Source organism: Mesoplodon bidens (genome assembly GCF_964165515.1).
Source record: "Mesoplodon bidens genome assembly, chromosome: 18".
In the NCBI taxonomy this organism is placed as follows: domain Eukaryota; kingdom Metazoa; phylum Chordata; class Mammalia; order Artiodactyla; family Ziphiidae; genus Mesoplodon; species Mesoplodon bidens.
Window position 1 is genome coordinate 47,752,160 of NC_138175.1, and position 15,993 is coordinate 47,768,152.

The 15,993-nt window shown below is 50.1% G+C and overlaps 1 protein-coding gene across 1 annotated transcript; it reads left to right on the plus strand.

The window, feature by feature from the left end:
* Positions 1 to 1,158: 1,158 nt before the first annotated feature.
* ACP7 (acid phosphatase 7, tartrate resistant (putative)) lies at positions 1,159 to 14,274 on the plus strand (the record flags this gene model as incomplete). The annotated part of the gene is given in 21 exon segments (XM_081216033.1): positions 1,159 to 1,227; positions 1,326 to 1,396; positions 2,066 to 2,265; positions 6,271 to 6,329; positions 6,333 to 6,428; positions 6,430 to 6,472; positions 6,780 to 6,787; positions 6,791 to 6,962; positions 8,062 to 8,185; positions 8,398 to 8,460; positions 8,533 to 8,597; positions 8,600 to 8,620; positions 8,623 to 8,645; positions 8,729 to 8,836; positions 8,928 to 8,989; positions 9,047 to 9,092; positions 9,096 to 9,143; positions 9,262 to 9,276; positions 9,280 to 9,333; positions 12,835 to 12,972; positions 14,164 to 14,274. Coding segments are annotated over 21 exon segments (1,596 nt in total).
* Between the last annotated feature and the right edge of the window lie 1,719 nt (positions 14,275 to 15,993).

The window sequence follows — 15,993 nt, forward strand, 5'->3', positions numbered from 1 at the left end:
TGCTGAGGGTGAGCAGGGTCTTGAGGGTATTTGAGTATAGCCAAGAGAGTTGCTTTTTCTTACATTTTAAGCTGTAAAGGAGACTCCAGAAGGTGGGGAAAAAAGTCCAAACAGTGCAAAAGCCCATCTTGAACCATCCCTACACCCTCAGTGTCCGTCTATGGAATCAGTGTCCCCAATCTGCAGACACTGCTATACGTGAACTGACAAAGCCAAATCATGGAGTCATTTTATCTGCAGACAGGAAGACGAAACAACTAAAACCTGGACCCTCTGACTTTTCCTGCTGCTCTGGGAAAATACCCAAGGGTATTTTTGCAGCAAGCCACTCACAACCTTCAAACAGCTCACAAAGGTTTACAGAGAAAATTCTCACTTGCTCCCACCTAGACCCCAGGGCAATTTCTGGAACTCATGCATTAATAATAATAAAAATAACAGCTGATTCTTATCCAGCCCTTACTCTGGGCCAGTCCCTGTTCTCAGCGTGAAATTTCATGTGTCAACTGGTTTAATCCTCACAGTAGCCCCTAGTGTCCATACTATTATCACCCTCATTTCACAGGTGAAGAAACCAAGGCCCAGCGAGGTCGAGTAACCGGCCTAGGGCGCACAACTCGGAAGCAGCACTGTCATTCGGTGGACTTTGATTTTCTGTTTTCAGCATTCCCGGGGGCCTGAGGAGGAACCGGCGTGGACTAAGCTTGCAGAGTGAGGAAGGCGGAAGGAACTACCAAGAATACAAAGCAGGCGCCGCGGGAAGGGATGGGAGAATCTCCCCACACCCACCTCGGTCGCAGGCGCAGGTGCCAGCACACCTGGGTACCTCGGGATCCGGCAGGGCCAGAGCTGGGGGCCGGTGTCAGTGCCCTGGGGGCTCCGTAGCTGCGGGATGGGGCTCCTGGGGAACGAGCATAGACCTCCTGTCCCGGCGCTCACCTGGAGGCCGGCTTGGAGGTGGTGGCAGCAGCTTATCAAATTTACCTCGGTCCCCCGCCCAGCCCGGGGAAGCGGGGGGTGGGGTGGGGAGGTGGGCGCGCGGGCATGGGCCGCCCAAGACCGGCTGGACCTGTGGAACCCGGGGCCCCAGCTGTTTGGGGAGGCCGTCACCTGGAGAAGGCAGGCTCTTCCGGGGCTGGGATAGCTGTGGGCGGCGGGATGTCTCAGCGCCTACAGACTCATAAAATACCGCTGTCCCACTGGTGCCCCGAGATGCGCATGCTGGGAGTTGGCGCCCCAGAGGGTGATCCAGGGACCTGGAGGGAACCTCCAGCCCCAGCTCCCGGCCCCCAGATTGACGGTCCGGCCTGACTCTGCCCCAGCAGGCAGACAGGCAGGTCTTCGATGAGCTGGAGACCGAACTGGAGCGGGAGGGGGAGGGCTGGGGAGAAGGAGGGTGGGTATACAGCTGCAGGGCCAGGGGAGACAGGTGGAGATGGGGAGGAATTGCGGTCACTAAAGGCAGAATGGGATGCTGGGTAGGGGGCAAGGAGGACGGGGCTGCTCCACGTGGGATGGAATTCTTGGGCGATCTGGGGATGGAGTTGGGGGATTGGGGTTACTACGATGGAAATGGAAGGTTGGAGGATGGAGTAGAGGGTGATGAGGTCTCTGAGGGCAGGGTGGAATGCTGGGGATGGGGTTGCCAAAGGCAACTTCCTACACTGAGACCCCCCCAGCCCCACTCCCAAGCCTCTTGCATTGAGAGTGAGCGGTGGATAAGAGCAAGGGCTCTGGAGCCAGGACCCCTGCGTTCCAATCCCCGCTCCATCACAGCTGAGCCATGCAACTGAATCACTCCGTTGCTCAGCTTCCTCATCTGTGATATGGGGCTGATGATCACAGTGGCCACCACACAGAGGAATGTCGTCCGGCTCCCATGAGTTAATCTATGTAAAGTGCTTAGCAGCCAGCGAGGCTCAGAGGGCATTTGCCTCTCAGTGGTGATGACTGTTTTTGTTTTTTCTCCGGCTTCTGGATAACCGTCCCCGTGAAGACCTCCCTGCCGCCCTCCCTCCCTCCGTGTGACTCTGCCTGATGCCCCTTCTTTCCCCATCCTCCCCAGCCGCTCCTGCTGTTCTGATGGGATCTCATACACTTCAGACGCTTCCCCTTCCCCTTTCTGCTCCCCACCTTCCCTCTACCATGTGCTCCCTCGTCCCTGCTGGTCCTGCTGCTGTCTGCTCCTCTTTTTCTCCCTGGGAGTCCAGGGGTCCCCAAAGGCTCCCAGCGTTGCCCCTGAGCAAGTCCACCTGTCCTACCCAGGTAAGTGTCTGCGACCTCTCCCTGGGCATTTCCCAGTGAGGCTCAGGAATCCCACACTGATTGCTACGGGAGTCTAGGCTGCTGGTTCTTCCTGAGCCTCATCTGTCCACCTCTGTTAAATGGGGATTTTAAGCAGCGGCGCATCTGGCTGTGTGGGAAATGATTCTGGAGCCCAGCCTATAGTAAGCGCTCTCCTAAGGGGGCTGCTGTTGTCCTTGCTCATTGTGTGAGTGCTCATTGCGTTCCCGCAAAGCTCCCTCCTGGTCCTTGATCTTAGGGTGGAGGTGCAAGGATGTAGTAGGACCTTGGACTCTGGACCCCCTGCACCCAGACTTCCTGGGTTTTAACCCCAGCTTTGCTGCTTACCTGCCGTGTGAACTTGGACAAGTGACTTAGCCTCTCTGGCCTCAGCCTCCTCATCTGGACAATGGGGTAATATTAGTGTGACCTCACAGTGACAATTAAGTGAAATATCACCTGTGAAGCAGCAAAAGGGAACTTGGCGTGTGGCAGTGGTTCTCACACGTTTTTGTCTCAGGACGCTTTGGCACAGCTAAAAAAATTATAAGAACCTTAGAGAGCTTCGGTTTACGTGAGTTATAACCATAATAGTTGCCATAACAGAAACTAAAATGGAGGCATTTAAAAATATTGATTCAATCATTAAAAATGAGCAAAGATAAACCCATTCATTAGTAAGGTAGATGACATTTTTCATGAAAAATAACTACACTTTAAAAAAGAGAGGGAATATAGTGAGGAGAGGCATTGATTTATATCTTTTTTTTTTTTTTTTTTGGTACGCAGGCCTCTCTTTGTTGTGGCCTCTCCCATTGCGGACCACAGGCTCTGGATGCGCAGGCTCAGCGGCCATGGCTCACGGGCCCAGCCGCTCCGCGGCATGTGGGATCTTCCCGGACCGGGGCACGAACCCGTGTCCCCTGCATCGGCAGGCGGACTCTCAACCACTGCGCCACCAGGGAAGCCCTTGTGCACTAATTTTAGCATTCATTGGTGGATCTTGTCTGCAACAATTATTAGCATGGTGTGTGCCTAATTGTGATTTTGTAACTTTCTAATTCCCTCTCTCTGTCTAATTGAAATTTTACTATAAGGAAGGGCTATCCCTCCTCCCCTCTACTTGTTTGTTTTGATTATTTATTTATTTGGTATGGACTCTCGGATATTTATTTTATCCCACGAGTTAAACTCAGTCCTAATGCTATTTACTTTGTGGCTCAAATTGTCTCTGACTTGGTCTTTTGGAAATCCTCCAGCTTGGCTTCTGTGTTCTTTCCACAGCTCCACTCCCATCATGTCTTGGGCACTGCCTCACCTTCTGGCACCACCAATTATTCCAGACTCATCTTGTGTATTTCCTACCCGATCTCTGGAATCAACTACTTCTCCAAGGAGCCCTGGTTCCTTTGATGGGAGAATGGGCATTTAGAAACTAAGATCTGAGCACTAGGTGTGCTCACTGCTACTGAGGCATCGCTGCTCCTAGGCTTGCTCACAAACAGAGCTTGACAATATATGTGGGTATGTGGATATGCATCTGTACACACCTATATTTCTGTATATATATGAATGTATATATATGTATATTTATGTATAAAATACCATGAGATTATACTGATACATCTGATTTCAGTCCACCATCAAGGGTTTATTTTAGCCTTCTTTCCTTATTTGTAACTTCTTTCTCCACCATTGAGAAACCAAGCTCCCCCTATCTACAATAGACTTATTTATTCGTTCAGTGCTAGAATAAGCATAAAGTGGTTTCAGAATTGTTTGCCTGTATCCCTGTGAGGAACAATTACTAGATGATGGCATATATGTGCAGTCTTTTTCTCTGTAGTCTTACTGTCCAGTCAAAGCACTAATGCTCACTGAGACTTTTCTTCCCCAACACTCCAGTGTGGTTATTTGTTTTTTAATATAATTACAGCCATTTGTTAGTGTTTATGTTCCATATTGGCTTTCCCCACAACCTGGGTGGCTTTAATTGTTTGTTAGTTAATTTTTTGGGGTGTGTGGAGGAACTGTGAAACAGGACTATAGCTCTAGGACTCAGGATTATAAGAAAAAGACAGACTCAGAGAAGTGTCCTCCCTCTGCATCCCGACTACCTACTCCATTCCCATTCCCCCTTTTCTCTACCTGTCCCCCATCCATCCCATGTAATCCATCTCTTAACTTTCTGGTGTATTCTTCCTGTATTTCTTATGTACAAATAAATAAGCAGGTACTTGTGTATTTTCTTATATCCTCTTACGTGAGGAGTAGCTGACTGTAGATACTCTTGTGTACTTTGCTTCTTTTAACATTATGTCCTGGGCGTCATTCACCAGTTCCTAGAACTTGTCCTCTTTCTTTTTGACAGCTGCGAAGTGCTCCATGGTATGAATGTTACTTAGTTTATTCAGTCATTCTCTTATGTATGGGCATTTCCGTGGTTTCCGATATTTTGCAATTACAAACAGTGCTGCAATGAATACCCTGTGCACCTGCGTTCTTGTACGCATGTTGTAGGAGGAAGATCTCAGGCTCTTTTTTTAAAAAATAAATTTATTTATTTATTTTTGGCTGCATTGGGTCTTCATTGCTGCACGCAAGCTTTCTCTAGTTTTGGCAAACGGTGGCTACTCTTGGTTGCGGTGCGCGGGCTTCTCATTGCGGTGGCTTCTCTTGCTGTGGAGCCCAGGCTCTAGGTGCGCGGGCTTCAGTAGTTGAGGCACGTGGGCTCAGTAGTTGTGGCTCGCGGGCTCTAGAGCGCAAGCTCAGTAGTTGTGGCGCACGGGCTTAGTTGCTCCACGGCCTGTGGCATCTTCCGGGACCCGGGATCGAACCCATGTCCCCTGCATTGGCAGGCAGATTCTTAACCACTGCGCCACCAGGGAAGCCCGCTCATGCTCTTAACGTCATCCTATACCACATGGTATTTTTAAAACCTTGATTTGGTTGCTGACATTTAAGAATTAGGAGCTATCACTTAGAAGTTTGTATATCTACTCTTACATGCTTTGGGGCTATAAAAAACACCGTATAGGGCTTCCCTGGTGGCGCGGTGGTTGAGAGTCCGCCTGCCGATGCAGGGGACACGGGTTCGTGCCCCAGTCCGGGAAGATCCCACATGCCACGGAGCGGCTGGGCCCGTGCGCCATGGCCGCTGAGCCTGTGCGTCTGGAGCCTGTGATCCGCAATAGGAGAGGCCACAACAGTGAGAGGCCCGCGTACCACAAAAAACAAAACAAAACAAACACCGTATAAGGATTTGCTCTAGAAGTTGACAGATTGAGTGGTACCGGGCCTGCTTCATTCACAGCAGCCATCCCCAGAGCTGAACGATGGCTCCTCTCGGAGGCAGGGCAGGCTCTACGCTTTGCAACATACTCCACGTCTCCCTGCTGACTTACTCCTTACAGCTGGCCCTTGTCCACATGTATATTACCTAGCTGGACTCTAGACATCTGAGTTTACAGCCCCTAAACTATGTCATGTGTAAAATATGTGGACCAGGCCTGCACCCAGTAACGATATTAATCATAATATTCATTCACTCATGTAACCCTGACTGTACTAGGCACTGTTTCAAGTACTTTACTTTTTTTAAATTTTTTTACATCTTTATTGGAGTATAATTGCTTTACAGTGGTGTGTTAGTTTCTGCTTTATAACAAGGTGAATCAGTTATACCTATTACTTTACTTTTATTTATTCATCTAAGCCTCACAGAACCCTATAGGGAAGATACTATTATTATTCCATTTTATTGAGAAGGAAACTGAGGCTCAGAGAAGTGAAGTGACTTTCCCAAGGAAAGCACAGCTTGGAAATGGTGGAGCAGGGATTGAACTTGGAAAGTTCCAGAACTTGTGATCTTAACTACTAAATGTTCAAGAGCCCCTCAGTCTCTTGTTAGTGCCCCTCACTCTCCGCACATCCCTCCCCACCCCTGCCCAGGCCTCACTGCCCGACCCCCATTTCCTTTTTCACCAGGTGAGACAGGCTGCATGTCTGTAACTTGGACCACATGGGTCCCAACCCCCTCGGAAGTGTAGTTGTTTGGGCTGCAGCTATGGGGGCCCCTCCGAGCTCAGGGCACCTTCAGCCCCTTTGTGGATGGGGGCATTCTCTGGCAGAAGCTCTACATACACCGACCGAGTCATACTGCAGGGGCTGCTGCCCAGGGTCCAGTATGGTGAGAGGGGCCCTGGGCCCAGGTGTTGAGGGGGGAATGGGAAGAGGAGTGGCACGTGGGCTAGAAGCTGCTATTGACAGGTGACTCAGGCGGGCTGGTACCTCTTCTGCTTATCTGCAAGCCTATTGTATAAGACCCTGGGATGAAAATGAAAGGCTGGGGACCTGGGGTGAGGTGGACAGAAGGGGCATAGGGCAGACCCATTCAATCCCCGCACCAGCTGAAGACGGATGGGGGTGAAGGAGACATCCTGGGGCGCCCCCCACCCCACCCCCCAGCTGACTGTGACCTTTGCCTTTCCCCTCAGTTTACCGCTGAGGCGGTACTCAGGGCTGGAGCCGTCGGTTCCTCTTCAGGGCCCTGAAGAATGGGCCCCACTGGAGCTCCTGTCTGGCTGTGTTTGGGGACATAGGGACTGACAATCCTAGGGCCCTACCCCGACTGTGCAGGGACACCCAGCAGGGCAGGTACAACGCTGTTCTTCACGTGGGTGAGGCATCGGCCAGGGTGTGCCTGGAGGTTTGGGGTCGGGGAGGGGGAGCTTGGGTGGGAGGCAACGCCAGGACCACAGAGGGGACCTGGGCCGGGGCTAGTGTGGCTCTGCAGGATGGGGGATGAGACTGGCCACAGAGACAGTGCTGTGGTCAACCAGGCTGCCCAGGTTAAAATCAGTCTTGACGCTTCGAGCTATGTGCGTTCGTTTTCTCCTCTGTGTTATTGTTATAAGAGCTAAGACTAGGTTAGAATTCATAGGGCTCTTGTGATGACTAAATAAGTCGATATTGCCTGTCCTGTTGTAAGTGCTACATAAGTGTCTGTTGTCATGATCATTTCTGTTGTGATTTGAGAGGACGGGAACCAGATGGGAGATGGAGATTGGGGCCGATATAGTTCAAAGCTGTAGTAGACTCTGGAATCAGGCTCCCAGGGTTCGATTCCTGGATCCCCATTAACCAGCTCTGTGACCTTAAATGAGTACTTAACCCCTCTGGGCCTCAGTTTCCCCATCTGAAACGGGGATGATAATAACATCCACCTCAGAGGGTGTTTTGAAGATTCAGGTGATCGAGCATGTAAAGCATCTGAAAATGTGCCTGGTACAAAACCAGTACCTGACTAGAATCTGTCAGTCTTTTTTTTTTTTTTTTTTAATTCACCCTTGTATATTTTTTTATTTGTTTATTTTGGCCCCTCCAAGCAGCATGTGGGATCTTAGTTCCCTGACCAGGTATCGAACTTGTGCCCCCTGCAGTGGAAGCGCCGAGTCTTAAACCACTGGACCGCCAGGGAAGTTCCCAGACTATGTCAGTCTTAACGTTGTTATTACTCTGAGAAGGGGTAAGATGGCGGCTGGTGTGCTCAGAGCACAGGAGACTGGCAAGGTCCTGCAGGGGTCCTCAGGGACCAGAGGCTCAGGAAATGGTTCCAAGCGCACATGAGGGTGGGTGTGAGGTAGGGATCAGAGAACCAGGATGCCTCACGGTGTGGGCAACCAGGACTTGCACAGCCTGCACGTGACCAACCAGGTCTCTCAAATCTGGAGAAAGCAGAGCCAGGTCTGGGTCCTCATTCTCTCCTCCACCCCCCAGGAGTCTTTGCCTACAACATGGATCAGGACAACGCTCACGTCAGGGACAAGTTCATGAATCTCACTGAACTTATGGCCGCCAGCCTGCCATACGTGACGTGTCCTGGGAATCACAACGAACTCTAGTGAGGCCTGAGGGCTTCGGGGGCCTGGCCGAAGAAAACAGTCCTTCCTAGTGTTTCACCTTAGTCTCTCGTGCTGCATCAGCTCATTTGTGGAAGTGAAAGGAAAGGAGATGAGGGCTGGGCTGGGAGCCGGGCCTGGCCTGGCAGTGGGAGGTGGGGCTGGGCGGGGGCACCCAGACCCTCCCCCCACCGTTTTACTTCCTTTTATCCAGCAACTTCTCCAGTTATAAAGCTCGCTTCAGCAGTACAGGTAACCTGGGGGAGCTGGGGGACTGGCCTCCCTCCCCTGAAGGATGGGAGATGCAGGAGAGACCCCAAATTTGACCCCTGCCCTTTGACCCTTCCAGCTGGGATCTGGGCCTGGCACACATCATTTCCTTCTCCACTGAGGTACATTTCTTTCTCCATTACGGCGCCACCTGGTAGAGAGACAGTTCGCTGGCTGGAGAGCAACCTCCAGGTAACCTGTGGATGTCCCCCTTGGACCTGCCTCTCCTCCCGCTCCTGCAACCCCTGCCCCTCACACTACGCCCTTCTCTGCAGAAAGCGAATAAGAACCCGGCAGCCCCGCCGTGGATCATTACCACGGGTCACTGGCCCATATACTGTTCTAGTGCTGATATGGATGACTGCACCTGGCATGAAAGCAAGGTGAGGACCCCCTCCCTGGGGAAAAGGTGCTGAAATCCAGGTGGGGGGGTTGGCCCGAGTCACCCCTCACCTCCTTGCTCATCCGGCCCAGGTTCGCAAAGGCCTCCTCAGCAAGTTGTACGAGTTGGAGGATCTTTTCTATAAATACGGTGAGTGACCCCAGGGGACTCCCCAGCCCCAGTCCCCACCTCCCATCTCTCCTGGATTCAGGGACCTGACCCCCCTCTTGCTTTGTATCGGGGCGGACCTGCAGCTGTGAGCTCACGAACGCTCCTATGAACGCCTGTGGCCAATTTACAACTACCATGTGAGGCCTGGGGTGGGCTGAGACCCATGTGGCTGGTGTCAGTGGACCGCCCCCTCAATGTCAGAACCCCGGGGCCTGGCTGGGTATGACAGGCCCCTCCCCTTTGTCCCTTCTCCAGATATTTAATGGCAGCTGAGAGATGCCCTACACCCACCCTCGAGGCCCCGTCCACATCATCACCGGATCTGCCGTGAGCAGGGTTGGGGGGAAGGGGGGTGCTGCTTTGGCCTCTGATCTATTGAGGGCTGCACTTGTACCAGCCTGGGTGCCTCATCCTTTATACAGCTGCTATCTCTTAGGTGGTTAGATACACCTAGTATCAATAGCATGCCCATTGCACAGATGTGGAAACAGAGGCTCAGACAGTAAAATACTCTTTCAGAATCACAGGATCAGTAAGTGGTGGGGGCAGGGGGTGCTTGCCCAGGTCTATTGGATGGATCCAGGGCAGAGGGCTTATTATTATCATTGTAACTGAACTCCAGACTTTATTCACATTGCACCAGCTTTCCCACTAATGACATTTTTCTGTTTCAGGATCCCACAATGTATTTAGTTATTGTGTCTCCTTAGTCTCCTCCAAACTGTGATGGTTCCTCCATCTTCCCTTGTCTTTCATTCAGGCCAGTTGTTTTTTTCAGAATGCCCCTGGATCTGGGTTTGTCTGATATTTTCTCCTGCCAAGATTCAGGTTATACATTTGGGGCCACACAGTCACAAATGATGGTCTATCCTTCTCAGCGGGTCATACCGGGGGGGGGGGTCCCTGTCCTCACTGTGTCTCATTCCTGGAGGGATTTCTCTGAATCACCTGTTTAAGGAAGTGTCTGCTGGGTTCTTCCTCTGTAAAGTTGTTGTATTTCCCTTTTTAGTTGATAAACATCTTGGGGGAGATGCTTTTAGACCCTGCAAATGTCCTGTTTCTCCTCCAACTTTCACCTGCTAATTTTTGAACCCATCAGTGGGTCTTGTCTGTTACAGTGATTACTGGGGTGTTCTACTGGGGATCTTCTATTTCCCTCATTCCTCCTCGTATGAGGAAGAGTTGTCCCTTCTGCCCCATTTATTTGGTTAGTTAGTTATGGATTTATACTAGTATGGACTCATGGGTAATTATCTTCTCCCGTGGGTTCTAATCCAATACTCCTGCTGTTTATGCTGCTGCCTAGATTGCTCTAACTTTGGCCACTGGGAACTCTTCAGATCAAGCCCTGTGTCCTTTCGATGTGTCCCTGTCATTTTTTTTTTTTTTTGCTGTACGCGGGCCTCTCCCTGCTGTGGCCTCTCCCGTTGCGGAGCACAGGCTCCAGACGCGCAGGCTCAGCGGCCATGGCTCACGGGCCCAGCCGCTCCGCGGCATGTGGGATCTTCCCGGACCGGGGCACGAACCCGTGTCCCCTGCATCGGCAGGAGGACTCTCAACCACTGCGCCACCAGGGAAGCCCTGTCCCTGTCGTTTTGTGGGCTCTCTCTTACTTTTTGACAGGGTGCTCCAGGATCATCTTCTGTCCCCCTACCCCCACCCGCCGAGCCTTGGAATCAGTCACTTCCACAAGAAGCAAGGGCTTATTTTTTAAGCTGTTTCTTACAAATTAGTGAGATCAAAGTAAGAACCTCTCATGATAAAAATTGAAACAGAACAGAGGGCAGGAGGTAAAACTCTCCACACCCTTCTTAGTCCCACTCTCAATGGTTACATCTCGGGTGGCATTTGAGAATATTTTCCATGTATGCAAATGAATCATTGTCTCAATAGAGATGTGTTACGGCATCACCCACTTTTTAAAAACAGCTTGGATCATGCTTCATACCCTAGCAGTTCTCAGCCTTGGTGCACGTTAGAATTACCTGGGGAGGTTTTAAAACTCCAGTGCCTGGGCCCAACCCCAGAACAAACACCAGAATCTCTGAGGGCTCGGCCCTGGCATTGCCACCCCTGTGCAGCCGCCACCTGCAGCAGGAAATAGAATGTTATCAGTACAGGTGGCTCCTCAGAGCTGTAGGTGATCACTATTCTGACCTTAATCAGTGCAGATTAGCTTTTTTCTTTCATTTTAAATTTTGAAATTATTTTAGACTTACAGAAAAGTAGCAAAAATAATACAAAGACGTTCCATATCCCCTTTACCAAGATTTCCCAAACATGAACATTTAATCACACTTGTTTCAATCTCTATTTTTGTCTCTCTGTCTGTCTCTCTAAGTGTGTGTGTGTGTGTGTGTGTGTGTGTTACATTGTACTATTACTTTCAGATCCGATGAAGAGTATGTTGCAGAAATGATGCCCCTTTATCTTTCCATCTGTATGTCCTAAGAAAACAGGACATTCTCTTACATCAGTACAGTATAATAATCAGATTCAAGTAGTTAACATTCATAATATACCATTATCTAATCTCATTCAAATTTAGCCAATTGTCCTATCCATGTCCTTTAAATTAAAGAATTTTTTTTCTGGTCCAGAATCTAGGCTAAGATCATGCATTCTACTTCCGTGTCTTCTCTCTCTCCCTTCCTTTAATCAGAAACATTTCCCCACTCTTTCTTCATTCTTCATGACTTTGAAAAATTTGAAGAGCCAGTGGCTTCCCTGGTGGCGCAGTGGTTGAGAGTCCACCTGCCGATGCAGGGGACACGGGTTCGTGTCCCGGTCCAGGAAGATCCCACATGCCGCGGAGCGGCTGGGCCCGTGAGCCATGGCCGCTGAGCCTGCGTATCCGGAGCCTGTGCTCCGCAACGGGAGAGGCCACAGCAGTGAGAGGCCCGCGTACCGCAAAAAAAAAAAAAAAAAAAAATTTGAAGAGCAAAGTTGTTTTGTAGACTATCCCTCAGTTTGGATTTGTCTGATGTTTGCTGGTGATTAGATTGAAGTTACACATTTTTGGTAAGAATAGACAAAAGTGATGTTGTGTTCTTTTCAGTGCACCCTATGAGGAGGTGCGTGGTATCTCTTTAGCCCCTTTAAGTCTCAGTTTACACATCTTCTCCACCATAGTTACGATTTTCCCCTTTAAAATTGACAAGTGTCTCCTGGAGATACTTTGAGACTACACAAATATCCTGATATTCCTCAAATTTTCACCGCTACTTTGACCATCGATTGATGGTTCTGGCTTCAGTTAGTTATTATGATGATGGCTGCAAAATGGTGATTTCTTTTTTTGTTTTTGAGGGTGGTGCTCCCTCTTCCTTTCTGCTCACATTACCTGGCTTTCTACTGCAAGGATAAGCACTTCCTCTCTCCCAGGCAATGATGATTTTAATAGCTTTCTTGGAGGGTCTACTGTGCAGCAAGGGTTGAGAGCCACCAATTTCTTCTGTTCTGTGAATTGCATTTTCCCCTTAACCACACATCTTGGCCATTTTTCTATACCGCCCCACTTTGTGATGGCTACCCTATAATTTATTTAACTGACCCCCATTGATGGCCGTTTGGCTGGCTTCCAGCTCAGGGCTTTTTGAGAAAATGCTGCAGTGAACAGTCTTGTACAGCCATGCACTGTTCTAGAAGTCAAAGAACCAGGAAGCCTTGTTGGGTCAAAACACTCAACTGTGAGCATTATCAAGGTCAAGTCTTAATTGACTTTGTCTTCCTTGGGGGTGGCAGGGTCCCGGCCTGGCAGGTCTTTTCTGCTCCCCAGTGGGTACTCCACCTGCACCAGCCCTGGGTCTAAATGATTCTCTCTGGCAGGGTTGTGAGGAGCGACTGACCCCCTTAACCCTCTTCCCGCGGCCCTGGAGTGCCCTGCGCATCAAAGAGTACGGGTATACACAGCTACACATCCTCAATGGAACCCATGTCCACATCCAGCAGGTGTCTGATGACCAGGTCAGTGAGCAGTGGCCCAATCACCTGCCTGAGTAACCAGGCCTAGCATGCTCTGGAGCCAAGTGGTTTCAAAAGTGGACGTGAGAGCTGGAAATCCTGGGTTCAAATCCTGTCTCTGCTATTTACCAGCTGGATGACCTCAAGCAACTTTGAGCCACAGTTTTCCCATCTGAAAAATGGGGATGTTAATAATTTCTACCTCACAGGGTTGAATGGGGGTTGAATGACTTATTATATATTATATTATATATATTATACATATTATTTATTTACTATTTATTTATTACTTATTATATATTATATTTATATTATATATAAAGTGCTTAGATACGGTCGATTCTATAGGTATTTATCAACATGAAGCAGGGGAAGAAAAAGGTAGGTTGTGGGAGACAGGTAGAGGGAAAGCAATATGATGTGTGTGCGGTAGGGATGGCTTAAGGTTAGACGGACCCAAATAATCATGGCTCACCTTTCTTTATTTCTGCCATTGTAGTTTTATAAAGGTGCTAATAACTATGATTGATTGAACACCTGTTGTGTTCCAGACTCTGAACTGGATACCTTATATTTAGTCCCTTTAATCACCACAAAAATACCATGCGACAAATTTTCTTTCCATTTTACAGCTCAGAAAGGGGAGGTAATTTTCCCAGGGTCACACAGCCAGAGGGTGCAGAACTAAGATCTGACCCCAAAGACCATATTCTTTTTATGATAAATAACTACTATTTACTGTGTAGCCCATATGCCACAGGCAGGCTCTTGTGTATGTTATCTATTCAGTTCTCCCCATTTTATGGAATATGGAAGTTAGGCTCAGAGTAGGGTCATGTGCTGAAGGCCACATAGGGAGTGGCTTTCCTGGGATATAAAGTGAGTTTTGTCTGACTCCAGGGTTTGTGCTCTAATAATAATAGCCTATACTTACCCAGTCCTTGCCTTGTGCCAGGTTCCCTTTTCAGCCTTTTCCAAATATCTCACTTAATTCTCACGATATCTATGATGAAGTTACTATTACTATCATCCTCACTTTCCAGTTGAGGAAAACGGACACCGAGAGAGGTCTAATAGCTCACCCAAGGTCACACAGCCTATCAGAGGCAGAGCTGGGATTTGAACTCAGGCCACTTGGCCCCAGAATCTGGGCTTTCAGCCTTCATTACCTCCTTTTTTTTTTGTCCCTGGCATGATGGGAAGATTGTGGACGATGTCTGGGTGGTGAGACCCCTGCTTGGCCGGATGATGTACCTCTGGGGATGGAGACAGCTCTCATCAGGAACCCTGGGCCTTGCTACCTAGGCTGGGGTACCCAGGCCCAGGAGCTGGTCAGGGAGGTCCTCGACTTTTCTACCTTCCTAGGTCCCATGTCGGGTGGATGCAGCCCCGAGGGAGCTGGAGCAGCTCTCCCTTCCCCGAGAGGTGGGGGTCCCAACCTGCTGTGTTGGGAGAGCAGCTGTACAGGCAAAGTGAAGCAAGACAGGTCTTGGGTGGCACAGCCCTGCCCTCCTGCATAGCACTGACTGGGCAGAGTGTCCACAGGGCCTCAGGAATAAAGAGGCTTATGACTGTGTCTCCGTGGACTCTGAACTTCTGCTGGGGATGCCCCACTGGGCCGACTCCTCTCCTGACCACCGAGCGAGGGCCGTCACCAGCCCCAACTCAGCAGGGTGGGCATGGCTGTCATGACACTATTGTCCAGCAGGTGGCGCTGGTGACTTTCTCCTCCAGGCCGGCCCTTAGTGCCGATCAGAGGCCTGTCTCCAATGGCCCAAGGAGCGGTAACCAGTGTCCCTCATGCCTCAGTTTCCCAACCTGGCACTGACTTATCCTGGAAGGCGGGAAGTGTGAACACTCCTAACTTCCAACTGGGGCAGCTGACAAGCTTAGGAGCTCACGGAGCTGCCATTTTCCTCCCTTTTGAAATTTTTCCCCCTCCCCCTGTTTCCCTTCTTCCTTTCCTGCATTCAATCAGTATTTACTGAGCACCTGTCATGTGCCAGGACCTGTTCTCCGTGCTGTGAACAACACAGAGATGTCTGCCCTCATGGAGCTGACATTCTATCCAGGGTGTCGGACAGCAAACACAATAAATAAGTAAAACGTATAATGGTAAATAATGATAAATGCACAGAAAAAGCAGGAAGGGGGATAGAGAGTAGTGGGGGGCAGTGGCAGTTTTCACGAGGGTGGTCAGGGAGACCTCACTGAGAGGGTGATGCTTAGATCTGAAGGAATCTGAAGGGGGAGCCATGTGAGCAGAGCAGTTCAGGCAGAGGAACAGCTAATGCACAGGCCCTGAGACAGAAGCACGCCCGTCCTGTCAGAGGGCAGAGTGAGAGGAAGAGTGGGGATGAGGGCAGGGAGGTGACTGGGGCAGATCGTGTGGGGCCTTGTGGGTCACAGGGAGGACTCTGTCCTTTATCCTGAGTGACATGGAACCAGGGGAGGGCTCTGAGCTGGGGATGGACAGGATCTGACTCCAGAAGTCCTAGGCAAAGGCTGGGCTCTGGCCCCAGGGCTAAGGGCTCCCCCGAGAGAAGCCTGTGAGCCCCTAGCTCTGCAGGGTGATGGTACATGCATTCCTCCATTGCGCCATGCAGTTTCAGCCTCCTCACATCTTATTCCCGCCCAGGCTCCACTAGGCCCAAGGCTTCTTGCAGTTTCTTTCTTTTTTTTTTTTTTATTTACTTGGTTGTGCCGGGTCTTAGTTGCAGCAGTCGGGTTCCTTAGTTGCAGCAGGCAGTTTCCTTAGTTGCGGCTCACCGGCTCCTTAGTTGTGGCACATGGGCTGCTTAGCTGTGGCTCGAGAGCTCCTTAGTTGCAGTTCGCTGGCTCCTTAGTTGTGGCATGTGAACGCTTATCTGCAGCATGTGGGATCTAGTTCCCTGATCAGGGATTGAACCTGAGCCCCCTGCATTGGGAGTGTGGAGTCTTAACCACTGGACCACAAATTTGTAAATGCTCTTTACATATAAAGGACAGGATGCTTTGCTTGCCGTCTATATATTGCCACTGATC